At 37.9% G+C, this 17756-nt stretch overlaps 1 protein-coding gene across 4 annotated transcripts; it reads right to left on the bottom strand.

The window, feature by feature from the left end:
• Positions 1 to 1086: 1086 nt before the first annotated feature.
• On the bottom strand, positions 1087 to 16389 carry LOC127955914 (uncharacterized). 4 transcript variants are annotated; one of them, XM_052553545.1, is made up of 10 exons: positions 16352 to 16389; positions 15487 to 15747; positions 11100 to 11176; positions 8132 to 10172; positions 7678 to 7770; positions 7120 to 7323; positions 6104 to 6169; positions 5327 to 5437; positions 3818 to 3913; positions 1087 to 1446 (listed from the first exon to the last, which is right to left on the bottom strand). In XM_052553545.1, the coding sequence occupies exons 1-10, from the start codon at positions 16359 to 16361 to the stop codon at positions 1211 to 1213; spliced, it is 3195 nt and encodes a 1064-aa protein (XP_052409505.1). In that variant the 5' UTR covers positions 16362 to 16389; the 3' UTR covers positions 1087 to 1210. The 4 variants fall into 4 exon arrangements, with proteins under 4 accessions (XP_052409505.1, XP_052409507.1, XP_052409506.1 ...); XM_052553547.1 differs by lacking the exon at positions 5327 to 5437; XM_052553546.1 differs by lacking the exon at positions 6104 to 6169.
• Positions 16390 to 17756: the final 1367 nt, after the last annotated feature.

Below are 17756 nucleotides of genomic sequence, written 5' to 3'. Positions count from 1 at the left end.
CTAAATGGGAACTTGCGGCTCGACTCCGCGATGTACGAACACTGTCGTACACGTCACCTGTGATATTTACATCGCTCGTCTAGAAGGACTTTCAGTATTCATCAGCCATCATCTGCTGTGATCCCGTGCGTCTGGTCTAGCACCAGGGCTCTGTTGAACACTACGAACACTTGTCAACATAACTAGGATTGACTCCATGGATAACGTTACCTCCGCTGGAAGCATTGTGGAGAAACACTGCTCTCCTAAATTGTCACTCCATTTCTGAGAGAGGTTCCTACACAATCAAACTAATTCTTGACAATAACCTGGATATGTTATTTCTTACCAAGACTTGGCAATCACAATATGACTATATGCATCTGAATTTGCTTACCCCGTCCGGATATCAGTATCTATCTAAACCTTGTACAACTGGTAAAGCAGGTTTATCGTGACTCCATAGAACTTACCCAACTGGATTTTCGTAATACTACGACATTTGAGTTTATGGATATGAAGGGTGGTTTAAAACGTCCCCTCATAGTTACACTGATTTACAGACCACCCAAGCAGCAAACTGAATTCTTCTCAGAACTCAGTCGATTGCTAACATTAGCCTGTGCTGTGTCGTCCCAGGTTATCCTACTCGGTGATTTTAACATCCATGACACTGTCTGCTCTAATACTGCCCAATTATTGACTGTACTGGACTCTATCGATCTTATTCAATCGAAAAAGGGATGTGTGAAATAATGTAAACAAAGTATGAGGTTTGTGGATGGGGATGTCTTGTATGACTTAAGAGAATGTATGTTGGTCAGGAAGACATCTTGAAGAATGCCAGTAACCAAACACTCAAAATACTGCTGAACACAAAGGAAGATATCTTGAAGAACTTCAGCAACCAAACTGGAACCATTGACTTCCATAGTAGGGAAAAAATGAAATATGATTGTCATATGAAATAGGATTAAGAACTTTTAAGGTTGAGCGCACCTTTTATAATATATTGAGTGTCAAATTCAGAAGTGTATGTTTTTTTTTTTTTTTAGAAAATCATTCCTGTTCCACGGTATTAAACACAAACATGGCAGACATGAACAATAATAATCAATGCTGGTTTATTTATTAAGTTGTTAGAGTGTTAACAAATGAACAAACTAACAGACAATTCACCCTTTAAGACACGGGAAATACAACAGAGGGGGGAAACTCAAAGTCCGTTCATTTATAATGCAAGCTTTCTTTTAACTTTAACAATTTCATTGTATACAAAATACTTCACGTCTTTCCACGTCCGTGCACTTAGGACTGGAGTCTCTTTGGCAATGCACATCAGGCAGTCCTGCTTTCCTGGAACCATTTTAAGGGAGATTAACTTGGCAAGGCGTCGTTTGACTGCCGTCCTCTCCTGGTCATTCCAGGGTCTCTTACTTCGGTTCTTGACGACTCTTTCTGGAGCATCTATGAAACAAAAACCAAAAGGTGTAAAGTGAAAAAGGAGAAGTTGTATAACCTTCTGAACCCTGCTTTGATTAACTAATACAAGGCATGTTTATTTATACCGCGCATTTCGTACACAAGGCAACTTAATGCACCTTACAAAAGAAGACATGCGAAATTACAATCAGGTTAAGGCAAACCAAATACATAACATCAAGACATATAACGTCATCAAGAGAATAACGTCAATTAAAACATTCAGTTTACTTTGTCACAAAGTCTTTTTTTTGCACTTTTTTTATAAGGTAACATTCTTTTTGACCCATAAAAGTTAGTTGTAAATGTAATAATCTGTAAAAACCTATTTTGTCACATTTTGACTAAAATAAAAAATTAGGTATAAGCATTTTTTGCTCTTGTTGCTCCAGAGGCGAGCGCTGTCGAGTGTGTTTGACTAGTGACTGACCTCCATCACTGTTGACATTCATGTTTAGATGCTACAGTCGAAGCGTGAACCGCTGCTGGTGTCAGAGCGGACATACGGGGGGTTTTTACTCAACACAATTCAGTCTACTCTCATTGCAATTACTGTTATCATTGTTTGAATTTAAATGTAATTAAGTCTTTCACAACTACAGAGGTTTAATGAAATGGCAAATATGTAACCAGTAAATATATTCAAGTCCATTTAACAAAACTGACTTCATTTGAGAAAGCTTAAATGTTCACATGTTAACTCAGCGGAACGGGACACTGCAATTCACAAAAGTTCATAATTTGCATGTGCTTTAATGCCTTGTCAGTTAAACATTTAATTTGCGTGCTGATGCGCTGTTCTAATGTGTGCGTCTCTCAGCGCGTACATGTGAAGCTCATGCACTAAAAGCCTGTCTACCAGAGCCTGGATACTGGACCAAGTTATCTTTCGAGTCTTATTGTGCTAATACTGTCAAATACACACAAGGTTTACGTAAACAAAGTCAGTTATGTCTAAAGTGAAAGCAAACTAGAGAAAATTGAGAGAAAATCTGCTTGTAAAATGCGTGTATATTAGACGCGTCGCGCACAGCTCTTAAAGAGACAGTACCAATGGTAAACACGCTGCCGCTTGTCCTTAAAGGGATAGTTCACACTCTAATGTTGTTCCAAACCTGTATTAATTTCCTTCTAATATTAATATTTTGAAGAATGTGGCCATCCAAACAGTAGCTGGTCCCCATTGATTTCCATAGGAGAAAAAAAAAACTATGGAAGTCACTGGGGTACATCAACTGTTTGGTTACCCACATTCTTACAAATAACTTTTATTTTCAACAGAAGAAAGAAACTTATTCAAGTTTAAATCAACTTGAGAGAGTAAATTATGACAATTTGAATTTTCAGGAGAACTTTAATGTTTTTAACGAACAAGGCACACCGGATTGTAGCCTTGAGCTAATTTCCATCCGTCGTACCCCATGCCCATTCTCAAACATCCTGGCCTATTCAACATGTTTCTGGTGGTAGGGGAAACTAGAGTACCCAGAGGAAACCTACGCAGACGTGAGAACATGCAAACTCAACACAGAAAGGCCCGCACGTCCAGGAACCAAACCCTGGACCTTCGCTGTGAGGCCAGAGCCCCAGTCACTCAGCCACCATGCTGCCAAGTCCCACTTACCGTATTTTCCGGACTATAAGTCGCTCTTTTTTTCATAGTTTGGCTGGTCCTGCGACTTATAGTCACGTGCGACTTATTTGAAAACATTACCGCCAGAGGGCGCTCTATGCTGCCAGAGATGATGCTCAGTTCTCCTGTAGTCTACACTGAAGACATAGAGCGCCCTCTCGTGGCTCTAGACGGTAATGTTTTTTCTTGGTTCTTGGTTCTAAATAAATGCGACTTATAGTCCAGTGTGACTTATATATGTTTTTTAACTCGTCATGACGTATTTTTGGACTGATGCGACTTATACTCAGGTGCGACTTATAGTCCGAAAAATACGGTACATTGTTCACAGGAAACATGTACAGTACTGAGTAAAAGTCTTAGGCATGTTAATATCCTAACCCAAAAAAAAAAAAAAGGTTTCTTCAAGCGTCTCGAAGACGTTCCTGCAGTTCTTCTGGATTTAGTCTGTCTCAGTTTCTTCTGTTTCTTCATGTAATCACAGACGGACTCGATGATGCTGAGATCACATCAGACGGCTGTTGTCAGACTCCTTGTTCATACACAAATCTCACTGGATTATTACAGTTAATGGCAAAAAAAATGTTTGGAAATGTAAACTGATATTTCCTACTGACACACGACTTAAAACCTCTTTTTTTTGTTTTTAATTAGGATATTAACATGCCTAAGACTTTTGTACAGTACTGAATATTTCACAGAAATGCATGTAATACATCTTACCAACATCACTGCGTTGTCTTATAACTGCAGTCTTCTTCTGGCTCTTCTTAGGGGATTGCTTTAGCCTCTTAGCACGCCCTTTTTGATCCTTTTCATCTGTTAAAGAACACAGTCATGTTAAAACAGTGATAATGTAGATGCAATTTAACAAGACAGGTTTTTATGGGTCTAACAAACTTTGTTTTGGCATGTATTCATTTTTAAACTTTACATTGTTTTGACAATTTTACATGCAGGATTTTGACTATTTGCCATTAGCTGTAAATGTTCTGCATTTCAATGATTTTCTTTTGCTTGCAGTGACTGTTGACATGTCAAAAAATCTGGATGTCCACAAAAAGTTCCTAGATGAAAAAAAAAATAGTCTGATTGATGTATGGGATATAACTAGGTTTGGTTATCCTCCACCTCGCCCGATCATTCATCCAGTGCCACTGAAGTCCCGTGTGATCCGGGTAAAAACATGAGCCCCTGCCCTCGGCTGTGCTTTAGCTTTCACACCCTCAACTCAAGTCTTAACTAAATCTTAGAATCATTTTCTACCAACTAACTGATATGAGGCTATTAGACAGCATTTGGGACACTAAACTAAAACTACAACTAGTCTATTATTGTACAGAAAGTAAAGCTCGGTACAGCTTTAGTAGAGATCAGCTGACACTGAAGCCCAGGCTGAGTTACAGTGAAATCAAAGAGTAGCCTGTTGTGCAGTGACATTCACTCTTTATACATGCAATAAACCACCACCGGAAGTGTGCATAGACGGGTGTAGCCTGACAGATTTACACAGTCAATCCAAGAAAAACTATTTTAAAAAATGAAGAAGAGAATCCTGAAACACATTTTCAAGGTTTGTGGTGGCCATATTGGACTCCATCTTTGTTTATAGTCTGCTCTATGAAATATTGAACCCTAATCCTTTCACCTTAGCTTGTTAACTCTACCTTTACATTTACATTTATTAATTTAGCTTATGGAGATGATTTATGCCAAATGTCATGCTTGTTTCACCAACTGAAGTATTTTAGTAGAAACTGAATTCACCTGTAGCTCTATGGGGAGCTCCAAAAGGTTAATCACTGCGAGGTTGAACTGTGACTCTGTGTGTGGCTTATAGACAACTGCGGGCCTATGTGTACTATTTTTACATTTAGTTGGAGCGGTTTTTATTCAGGTGCGCTCAATAGTCTGGAAATTACGGCAGATATATTGTCATTTATGTTGAAACGAAGTGAAAAATCAAATCTCCCATTAGAAATGCAAGGTTGAAAGATGACCTTCTTGTATTTCTGTTAACATGGTAATAGATTACTGTTCTACAAAGTATTAAAATTAAATTCATGCAGTAGAACTAGGCCAAGATCAGTAAACCTTGTTTAAGAAGCAACATTAGCAGTAATGAGGTGAAGACGAAACGACTCCATTTAGTAAAGTGTAGCCTCTCTGCATGTTTGAGAGGATAATGATAATAATAATGAAAAAAGCACTGAAATGTGTACTTGTGCTCACCATGCTCAGAGTCAGCGCTATCTTCATCATCATCATCCAGTTTAGATGCTGTAATCCTCTTTGGTTTATCAGCAGACGAGCTTCCTGAAGTTGAGTGTGGCTCCTGTCCATCTGTGCAGCATGAAAACAGTAAACTCAACCAAAATGTTGACACCTACACATTTACAAGCAGTGACAGTAGAGGCTTAAAGGTGCATCTCAAATGATGCAGTCAAAAGCTGTGACTGGTAACATTCTCTATTTCCATTGACAATAATACATGCATGTCCAGACTTAATCATCCAAGTTCAGATGGAAGAGAAGTGTTAATGTTTTATGAGCGGTGTTCTGATTAATAGGAGTGGCTTGCAGAGCTGTGCATTGTGGGAGTTGATGTCTTCCAAACAAATCCACCCTTAAGTCACGTTCTGTCTTTCTCGGTCAAATAGGCACCAAGTTCTGAATTTGTGTTACATTTCGACTACATATATGACCCACTTTCAATAAAGATTAATGTTCCCACGGGTGAAATTTCCATTTTAAAGTACAATGCACAAACATTAAAGCAAAATATAATTTGCCATAAATTTACCAATGTTTTGTTATTATTACGTCTGTTGTTTTGTAATCTATCATGTATGGAGATATTCAGACACTTTTATATGCTTTGAGGATAGACCTTCGTATTTGATTACTGATATTTTGGAATGTAAAAAAGCAAAATGGACCCCTCCATGAAGTAAAAATACTTAAGACTGATTTAAGAACACTTAATTAGAGCTAAAGTCACAGACTTACCATCATCATGTTTTTCTGCAGTTCTCTCCATTTGTCCCTCCCCCATCTCCTGGTGCACCAGTCCATCTATAAAAGATCATGTTTTGATAAGTCCTTGCATCTGCATCTTAGAAATACACCAGTACTACAGCAAATTTTATTAAAAAAGTTAAACTGTTCATTAGGGGTGTAACGATATACCAATGGCACGGTTCGGTTCAGTTTACGGTTTTGGAGCAACAGTTGGGTCCGGTTTGGTTCGCTGTGGGGGCAGGGTTCATGTCATTTCACTAGCCATGCTAAGGAACGATAGATTCACTTAACAATTATAACAGCAAAAATAACTTGTCTTTTTCTTTATTAACTTTGGCTTCAAATTTTTAGTGCAGTCAGCTTATCTGAGTAAACTAAAGTTAAATATATTATAAGAATCTTTTACCATTTGATATGGAGACATTTAATATGACAAATATTACAGGGTGCAGGACTGCCCGTTGATAACTTTCCAAACAGTTCAGAAATTGGTGCCTTTTTTGGTGCCTACCGCCCGTTTTATACTTCTTCTAACTTTTATATTGTAGACATCCATTAATAAGTGATGAAACAAAATTGCGGCAATGGTGGAAACAACGCGAGACTGTTGAGCAGCAGTTCAAGTACACGCAATAGGCTCAATCATGCCGCAAAGCACCAGCAAAAGTATTTACCATAAATGTGTAAGTGGTAAACAGTAAGGAGATTTTTTAATTATTTACTAATAAACTAGTGTTTTCTGAGTCTGTGTCGCAAGTATGAAGTTGCCTGTCTCGTGATTTCCTCATTAGACGCGCCGAGAAGATCTTCACAGATTATGATTAACGGAAAACGGCTGCATATCTAGTGCCATGAAAACACCTATTGTCTATTGTGAAGAATAAAAATGTAAAAAAGTTTACAAATATCGCTTGTTCACTCATTTTGGTGCCCCTAGCATTTGCCTTTCCGCGGGCCGGCCCTGATGGTGCAGTGAAAGATTAAAGTCACTCTGAGAGTGTTACCTGTGTCTTCAATGCCTTGACTGCTGTTATCACTCCCATCATCCTCATCAGCATTACCATCATCTGCTTGTCTTGTTCTTGAGGTTTGACATGGTCTCTTCTCAAGAGACCATCCTGCGGAGTCGTCATCATCTTGTCTTTGTGTTGTGACGGTCTTCTTTTTCCTTTGAGCTGATGAGCTTGTGGTGGACAGCTGTCGTCCATCTGATGAAGCATACATTACAAACATACAGACGATTATTCACAACATAGGTTTTTTGGATATGCAAATACACATATAGAAAACCTTTTTTTGGTTGGCTAGCATCCATAGATTTATATGAAACATTATGAATTTAAATTCTGTTTTCTCAAAATGTATTTTTCTTTCAAAAAAAGACCAAAAGATAAACACCTTTTTCACATTTAGGTTGACCATACACAAAATCAACAAATCGTAATCCATTGTAAACGTCACGCATCAGGCTTATTCTTTTCCACAAGATTCAAAGTTTCAATTTAAATACAAGAGCATAGCGTTCCTAATATAACTATACTCATGTGATTTTTACACCATACCTTCATGATCTTCCTGTTGAATTCCTGCATCTGACGTCCTTCTCTTCTTGACACCTTTCAGATCTTTAGTTGGGGTGACTGCGTGTCTTTTGCCTACGGAAATATTCACAGTAGGAAATTGCTCAAAGTACTTTTACAGTGATATTAAAAAAGTCAAAAATATGCAGATAAATAAAGAGACATAGTCAGAAGGAGAGATGAAGACAGACAGACCAAAAGACGGATAGAAGACAGTGTAATTGGAAGAGGGAGAACTTTAAATTTTAATAATAATAATAATAATATGTTTCATTTAACATTTAATTTCAATGTTTGTTTCTTGTGATGATTGGGTTTGTTTTTAGAATATGTAAAAGATTAACCAATGTACACACCATCGGTTGTCTATGTGTAACAATGCCTAGTGTACTGTGTCCCTGTTAAATAAAAAACTAAATAAAAATAATTTAATTACCACTGATAACGGAGTCCAGTGTTTGCAGACTCTTCCCTTTTAGTGACTCTGCTCCATGCTCCATCGCAAACAGAAGTTTGCTGATTTTGGCCACTTGGACTGTTTTATCGGTCTGTCGATAATACTCGCAGTGGACTCCGATATCATGTCCCATAAAACGAGCAACTTGCTCAAGTTCCTGATTGCTGAGGTTGAGAAGCTGACATATGGCAGTAACGCGTTTCCTCAGCCTTGTTGATCTCAGCAGTTCTGGGTTTTTGGCCTTGCTCTCTTCTGCAGATCTTCTGAGGCAGTCCCACCCACGGAGATTGGATGTTGTGCTGAGCCTGGCAAACAGAAAGGGGTTCTCCTCAAGTATGCCAACTTCCCTCCGTTTTTCAACCAGGAAGTCAAGCGAAGCTTTTGTGCGCTCAAGAAGAAGGATGGGCACCTTTCTGCTTCTCCTTTCGTGAGTCACCAAACGTGTCAGTCTGTGGCTCATTTGTTTTTCCACAGGCGACAGAGTCTCATAAATGTCCTTATTAACAGGACCGGTGTCTGCTTTTAGATATGTCTCAAGGGTTAAGCGTGATGCTTCTCCTTCACGCTTATTATTGAACAGAATTATTTGTGCAAGAAGGCTCTCACTTAACTTCCTGTATGCTGTAGTACTCACACGCTCTGTTAACTCGGCCTTTGCCTCATCCTCAACGGTCCTCAGGTAGTTCTGGAGAGTGATAACATCCTCCGTCAGAGGCAAAGTGTCTTCTTTGCCCCACCGCCGTTGCTCCAATGAGCTATGAGCATTAGTCGACACATGAATGGACCATGAGCTCTCCAGCAACTCCTTGAACTTTTTGGCCTTCTCAGTTATGACATCAGAGTCCATCAAGCAGTGGCCTATCCAGGCTTCAGTGGCCCCTTTGAGTGAAAACCCAATTTTAACAGCTTTCGATGGCCTTCCATATTCGTTTTTGTTTACATCATAGTTTGACACGTGTCTGGCTGCTTCAATTGCCAGTTTAAAATTCGCTGGATCACAAATGTCTTTAAGAGTTTGGGCACGCTCATCAATCTCCTTGGCAGCCAACATAAAGCGTCCTAGTTCTCTCAGCTTTTGTCCAATGTATCTGTGCTGAGATTCTACACGGCCCTTTTTTGCAAGTAATGCATCTCCATACACACAAATCATCTCATCACTTCTGATGTGAGAGCTTACATGATCTTGTTTCATAGAGTGGATGATCTTTTGTACTTGGCCTGATTTGCGTGGAAGTAGATGCGAGGAAGATTTTTGTACTCTTTTGCCATTCTTTCTTTCCTCGTTCTGTTCTCTACATGACTTCAGATGTCTCCAGAGTTTAGTCCTCTTGAACATTGCATAACAGTGTTGACATGGTAGGTAGCTCTCTATGTCTGCCTTCTCGGAGGGCCGTTTCCATACTACGATCTCACCATTTCCTTCCTCGAAGACCATGCGATTGTGTTTCCAGTCACCCTTATTACGAAGGCCTTCTATCAGAATCTTCCTTTGTTTTGAGCCAACTGGGAAACTAAAAGCATAGGCGACATCGCGTTCCATAATATGTTTTCTTTCTAGATGTCTAGCTATCTTCAGTTGAGCCGTTTCACAGACGACACAGTAATGGACTTTGTCCCAGACTCTAGCACCATCCTTTGTTCCGCTTCTTTTAACGGTTATCTTTTTATCATCTTTAAACATCCCTCCTTTTCCTTTTGACTTTGAACCTTTTTGAACGGCTTTACCTTTGGCCTTCTGATTCTCAGCTTCTCTGGTGTCAGTTTCACTGGATGATGCATGACTATGGTGCTTCTCTGGAGTATTGTGGCAGGATGACTGGGACTCTAGTGCAAGCAACTCATCTTCAATGGATGATGGCGATGGAGATGGTTTGAAGTCCTCATCCAGTGGATCTGCATCAGACCCACTGGATGACAGAAGCTCGTCTCGGAGCTCCTCGTCTTCTCTGGATGGTGGTGGTGTTGATGGGGGGCTCCAAGGTTCATCACCATGACTCTCTTTGCAGTGGTCCTTTTTGGCCTTCACAACAGGCCAAAAGAGGGAAAACAAGTAAAATGATCAATTAGATACAAATACATTAGAGCAGGGGTCCTGAATTAAATTTCACCAAGGTCCAAATAAAAAAGAAAATATTATACACTACAGGTCAAAAGTTTGAACACATTACTATTTGTAATGTTTTTGAAAGAAGTTTCTTCTGCTCATCAAGCCTGCATTTATTTGATAAAAATACAGAAGAAAATGTAATATTGTGATATATTATTACAATTTAAAATAATTGGCTTTCAATTTATTATACTTTAAATTATGTATTTCTGTGATGCAAAGCTGAATTTTCAGGATCATTACTCCAGTCTATCACATGATCCTTTAGAAATCATTCTAATATGATGATTTATTATGAGTGTTGGAAACAGTTCTGCTGCTTAATGTATTTGATGAATAAAAAGGTTAAGAAGAGCTGCATATATTCAAAATAAAAATATTTTCAAATATTATAAATCAGCTATACAATCACTTTTTATAAATTTAACACAATCCTTGCAGAATAAGAGTATTGATTTATTTCTAAAAAAGAAAAAATTACTGACCCCAAATTACTGAACAGTAGTGTATATTGTTGTTACAATATATTTCTGTTTTTAAAACATTTGCTTTTTTTCAGCTTTAAAAATGAATCAGAATATTAGAATGATATGATGCTTTGCATCACAGAAATAGATAATTTAAAAAGTATAAAATCATTCTAATATTCTGATTCATTTTTAAAGCTGGACCCTAACCCAGGCGATTGACATATTTTTGAGCATATGACATATTTGAGCATAATGAGGGGCCAAGTTCACAGAGGTCTAAAAGAGGACCCAGTCACTGTTTCATTAAACTGTACAAAGCAACCTTAAATCATATTATGCGCAAAGAAGAAGAAGAAAAAAAAACACTTACCAGAGTATTTTCAAATTTCTCTTCACACTTTCGGTGGTGATTCCTTAAAGGTCTTCTGTCCATGTGTCTTTTCAAATCTGTCAATGTTAAATGGTGGATGTCGCAGTCAGAGAGTGAGGGTCAGAGGGGTGCGCGCAGTGAAGGTGCCTGAACACTAATTGGTTAACAACCCATCAGCGGGAGGGAGAGAGCGCACAGGAACAGCTCATCATGTCTTTTTACATTTCTCCTGATACAGCATCAGAATTCCACAGCTAACTCACAGCTTGCTCTAGTAGTGACATGATTATGACATAGCGAGTGGTGGGAAAATACGAAACAACAATGGAGGACAAAGTCATTGTCGCTGTATGTGGATACATGGAGCTGTATGATACTTCACACTTGTACAGAAACAGGAATAAAAAGAATCTTGCCTAGAAGAAATGGATAAATTGAATAAAGACCAAAGATAACCTGTTGATTATCCCAAAATGAATTATATTTTATGTTGAACCATTAAAGAGACAGAGCCAGTTGCAAATTTTAGAAGTACTAGCCGAGTTGAGAGTGCTCTCATTGGTAACATGAGCACTGAGCTCTCACTGATCGCGTGGAGTTGATCGTCTCAGAAATCAGTGAAAGCGTTTTTAAATAGGAGCGAATTCACGTCTGTTGACAAATGAAGCGATCAAACTCAAAATGTTCAAGTGTCTAACTATGCACGAGTAGTACGATTTATTTGTGCAAGTCGCATCTGGTGTGAACACTCCATTAAAGAGGTGTGTAACAATGCTCTTTCATGGGAAGGAGGAGGCGGGAACCGGCGGACAATCAAATAAGATTTAACAATAAAATAAAGACAAAACACTGCGGCAGCCCCTCACGGACGACTGCCCGCACAAACAAAAACCAAACACAACTAAAATCCAGGCCTGGTCCTCTCTCGTCCTTCACTGTTGTCACTCCTGTTTTATATCCTTCCATCTCCTCCGTGGGACTCGAGACCGGTGGGTCGAGCAGGTGTCGCTCATTTCTCAATCACTCCACCCATATTGCCCTGTTCCCACGGCTCTCGGCCCCGCCCCACTCGTCACAAGGTGCTTCCAGAAGTCATAGATCCTCTTCTGACTATTGTTAATTCATTATTGTCATTAGGATATGTCCCCAAAACCTTCAAACTGGCTGTTATTAAGCCTCTCATTAAAAACACACAACTTTACCCCAAAGAACTAGTTAATTACAGACCGATCTTGAATCTCACTTTTCTGTCAAAGATACTAGAAAAGGTGGTATCCTCACAATTATATTCCTTCTTAGAGAAAAAATGGTATCTATGAGGATTTCCTATTGGATCTTAGTGCTGCGTTTGACACAATTGACCACAACATTCTTTTGCATAGACCTGAACACTTTGTTACCTCAAGGCTCAGTACTAGGGCCGTTACTCTTCACGCTTTACATGTTACCCTTGGGAGATATCATCAGGAAACACGGTGTTAAAACATCTCAAATCCATCCTGCAATTATCAGGTATTTATTTTAATTTTTTCATTAATTAACTTGACGCTTTTATCCAAAGCAACTTACAATTGCTATATATATCAGAAATCGCACGCATCTGGAGCAACTAGGGGTTAAGTGTCTTGCTCAGGGACACATTGGTGTCTCACAGTGGATTCGAACCTGGGTCTCTCACACCAAAGGCATGCGTCTTATCCACCGTGCCATGAACACCCTATCCCAGCAGAACATTTCTCTATCAACTCTTTTCGCATTGGGGAAGCAACATCAGCAGCCCAAAAAGGCCTCTCCAAACAACAGATCCAAACTTGAGGAAGATGGTCAATCAGAGCTCAATCAGAACCAATTAGTTACACATTAAAGAAGCCCACTAAACCCTCATCGGTCACCACCATAGACTGTATAAAAACATTGATGTAGTGTCGGTGACGTCACCCGTGGACTTCTGAAGAGGGTTTTTGAAGATTAAAGTGTGCAGAGCGGGTCGTCGCCATGTTGGCAGTGCGCCACCATGTGACTCTCCTGGACAATCTAAAATGGGAAAAAAGGCGGGAGCTGGTTGCTGAAGCCACGCCTACCTAGCTCGATGACAATGACAGCAGCGGCAATCCACCTGTCATTCAAGTTACCACGCATGACAACTTTTTTGGGGGGTACTCTAGGTTCGAGCCATTCCCGAGTTCAGAGCCTTTCCACAGACAGCATGCCAAATATGCATTATTATACTTCAGCTAATTATATTTAAGTGTGAACTCGTGAAATTATGTTTTATTAACAAGGTTCGGTAGGAGCACATCAGATACTTAGCCTAATTAGCACTGGTGGAGCACACTTAAGATAGTTAACACTAGGGTATAAATACAGCTTATTTACCTCTATCCATTGGCAGTTTGTCAGCACCCCAACACCCCATCTCCTCCACTTACAGTTAATTTTACACTTATATATGGGGGGATACTCTAGGGTGGGGCCATTCCCGAGCTCGGAGCGGACAGCATGCCAAATATGCATTATAATACCTCAGCTAATTATATGTAAGTGTGAACTCGTTAAGTGTAGCACACATGAGAGAACGGTTTCTGTGCTGAATGCAACTGAACTTCCTAACTTTAAAAAGTTATTTTATATGATTTTTAAGCCCCTGTTCACACAGAGACATGTTTCTGTGAATACGCACACATTTTTTTGAATCTGAAAACACAATCTTTGCGTTTTCGTGTGGACGGGGTCATCCGTATAGTTTCTGAAACGATGATGTCATCCCCTACTGTTTTTAGTGTATCTCTGTGGAAAAATTACAGTGCCACATACTGATCTGGCATGTGTACTACATCATTTTCTGTCGGTTACACTGGTTTTGTGTAGACGCAGATATTTCTTGATACGACGCTGAGTGGATGGGATTTTTTTTTTTTAGAAAAAATATCAAATTGGGGTAAGCTACGGCTTCGTGTGAACATAATGCTGTGTTCACACCAAATGCGAATAGAGCGTCTGGTGCGAATGATTTCAATGTTTAGTCAATGCAAAGGCGCATTTACACGCGTCTGGAGGTCTCGCGGCACGGATGAGGCGTTTAGCGCGGCGTGGAAGATGCGAATTCGCCTCATTCCCACGTCTATTTCGCGCGAATTGATGAGTAAATTATGCGATTTGAGCATTTCGCGTCATTCGCACGAATGGTGCTTTTTGTGCATTTAAGCGTTTGACACGAATTCGCGCCTGCCGCCCGAGTGAACAATTTTTTACTTTGGCGTCAATTTGCGCCACATTAACCAATCAGGAGCCTGTTAGGAGTCACTCATTCAACATGGAAGAATGACTGATGTTGTCAGTGAGCAGTCAACCAGAGCTATATGACAAAAGTTCATATTTCTATAGATACAGGAATTAAAAGGACCTGTATATATATATAAAACATATTAATATATTAATTGTATAAAGGCCAAAGATAAGAAATGTTTCGTTTTACCGCAAACAAATTATATTTTATCTTGAACCACTAAAGAGACATCAGAGCCAGCGGCAAATGTCAGAAGGTCTAGCCGAGGTGAGGCTGCTCTCGGCGGATACATGAACTCACATGGAGCTCATTTCCGAAATCGGTGAAACACATTTTTTAAATAGACGCTGTCTTTATAAATAAACTGCATATTTGAGTTTAATAGAACTACATTCTCGCCTGAAATACTTTAAAAAAAACAATTCATGACACGATAACAGTAATATTTTGAAAATTATCCGAATAAAACTGGCGGTTGAAAATGCTGCATGAACCCCATGACACGAATTTGCGTCTGTTGTGAAGTTAATTTCACTCGCGAATGAAGCGAATGATCTCAAAATGTTCAAGCGGCAAACTAGATGCGGTAGACGCAAATTTGACGCTCTATTCGCGTTTGGTGCGAACAGCACAAGAAGATTATTTTCAAAGAATTTGCATTAAGTTTCTTCTTAAGAACATTCTTAAGAAAAAAAAGAATTTTTAAGAGTACAAAATATTAAACATAAAAATATTTTTTTTATTAAATTAGAAAAAAAGCAAATGGCAGTTAAGAATAAATCTTTGCTCCCTGAATCCAGCCCCAGGTTAACATATTGCTTACATAAATTGAAAGAAAAAAATTTCTATCTCGAACAACCCTTTAATCTTGTTAGTCACATATTTCCCCACTCTTGTATAATTAAGACATGATTTCTATAATTTAGTAATTGATATTAGGTTTTCATATTACACAAACAAATTATTTTGTTCAGATTTCTGTATTATTTTCCCCAATTTAATGTATCATGTTGTAACAAAAAATATCTAACTTCTACATTTTGTAGAGCTGAACATTTTAAGAAGGATCAAATTTGTTCAGTTTTGAGAATGAAAACCAACCTGTTTGTTCCTCAGTATCTTCATGTTTGACTCTGAATGTTCCATCAATCTTCATGTCTTCAGTCTCCTCTTTAATAAGCGCCATCTTTATTTGTTCCTCAGTCTCTTCATGCTTCAGACTGAATACTTCTTCAATCTTCATGTCTTCACTCTCCTCTTTAATAAACGCCATCTTTATTTGTTCCTCAGTCTCTTCATGCTTCAGACTGAATACTTCTTCAATCTTCATGTTTTCACTCTTTATAAGTTTGTGACATGGATCTAAGATGATTCAACAGTTTTTCTGTGAGTTTGGACACAGAGGTTTATATGAAAGTAATTAACAGAAAGAAAATTTAACCTCAACTACGGTAAATCTGTGTGCATCTCAATCAGCTCCCTAGTTCAGTAATCAGCACACTGTTAAGGGAGTCAGTCAAGAGTGACAAATAATGGCCATTAAAACATTCAAACTAGAGCTACAAATTAATAACAAATTATTTTTTTACATGTATAATTTACAATTAGTATTGATTTATAGATTATATTTAATATATTTCACTTTCATGCAATGATTTGCATTTGGTTAGTAAATTTTGTCATCACACGTTTGTTGTTTTCACTGCATTTTTTCAAGCAGCAGGTCTCGTGAGCGCGCGCTGATTCGAATCAGGAATAATTTGGTTCAAGTGAGAAAGTTTGGAAAACCTCCGTTTTTTCTTCTAGCCAGTGACTAATGCATCTTTATGATTAACTAATTCACGATAAAATGGAGCGAAGTGAGACGCAGATTTGCCGTTCAAGTGGATCCAAAACATCTAATTCATTTTACAGTTATTGTGAAAACAACAAGATAGACAAACTTTAAATGCTTGAAAACACAAACCTGTCTTCATCCGAATCACAACAGACGCAGGAGCGCAGGCGAATGACGTCACACCACAAAAACAAAACAAAAGTCCCTTTTAAAAGCTGCTCCCTAAAATCACTAATATGCATTAAAAATTAACACACAAATAATAAAGTAGAAGACAACAGAATTTATTTCTTGGCAAAACTGTTTCTTGGCCAAACATGTTTTGAAAATAATTGATACTACTAAGACAAAACTGCAATGTTTGGTTGCCGAATGCATTTATAACCAGTTTGGTCAGAGTTCACTTCAGCAGTCTTTGCTAGAGTACAAAAGAGATGTTAGCAGAGGTCTTGGCCCTTCACCTGTCAGTGTCTCATAAACATAAATCACAATTATACTACCTGTTTACTGCTGGTAACTCATCTTTGGAGAGAAACCATTTAATAAAAAAATGACTAGCTGTTTTAAACTATATCTTAAATAGCATCTTCATAAGATGTTTATAAACTGACACAATTAGTGAAGAATCTGACTCACAAGTCACACAATGGAAAAAATCATTGTATGCATATACTGTACAGCCTGATTACTTTAATAGGTATATACTACCTAAACATATGAATTCAATTTAAACTTCTACTTGTGCATATATATATATATATATATATATATATATATATATATATATATATATACACACACATATTTATTTATTTATTTTTTAAAAGGATGTCAATGGAGGAGAGGCATCAGAATCCTGAATAAACAGCTTTTGTGAGGAAATAGCTACTCTTCAACACATTTTACAATAAACAGTACTTTATTTTTCAAACTTTATGCAGATATTACCTGGACAAATAAAGTAGTTTTTTTAAGAGAAGGAAATGTCGCAACAGGTGGGACTCATTGACAGCATTATTACCAGCAAATGTGTTTTACTATTTTATAAAAATATACATGAAAGTATTGTTTTCTTTCTTTGGTTTTCAGTTTTTTTCTGAAAGTAAACTTTTAATGACTATATTCTTTATGCTGGAATAATTTATTTTAATTTAATTATTTAAATATTGTATTATATTGAACATTGTTTTATGAAAACAAAGTTTGTTAAATGAATACACTTGAAATGTGCCTCCTAGATATGATGATAATAATGCTTATTAATGAATAAAGGTAAATAATTAATATTTTAATAAATAAAAAGGAATCCTTTCAATGCATTCCAGATTTCTACAAATAAATGACATTTTTGTTACTAATATCAGTATAATGTATGCCCTATCATGCATTTTTTTTTTAAATAAACAAAATAAAACCTAATCTTAAATTGCAGTCACCAGCAAAGGGTTGTAAACTGTAACTAGAACTGTGAAAGCCAGGCACTGACATCACTGCCACTGTATGATTGGCTGAGGTGCCTCATGTGATCCATTAA

The sequence above is a fragment of the Carassius gibelio genome, chromosome B4 (assembly GCF_023724105.1).
Source record: "Carassius gibelio isolate Cgi1373 ecotype wild population from Czech Republic chromosome B4, carGib1.2-hapl.c, whole genome shotgun sequence".
Taxonomy (NCBI): Eukaryota; Metazoa; Chordata; class Actinopteri; order Cypriniformes; family Cyprinidae; genus Carassius; species Carassius gibelio.
This window is presented reverse-complemented; position numbering and strand designations above follow the sequence as displayed.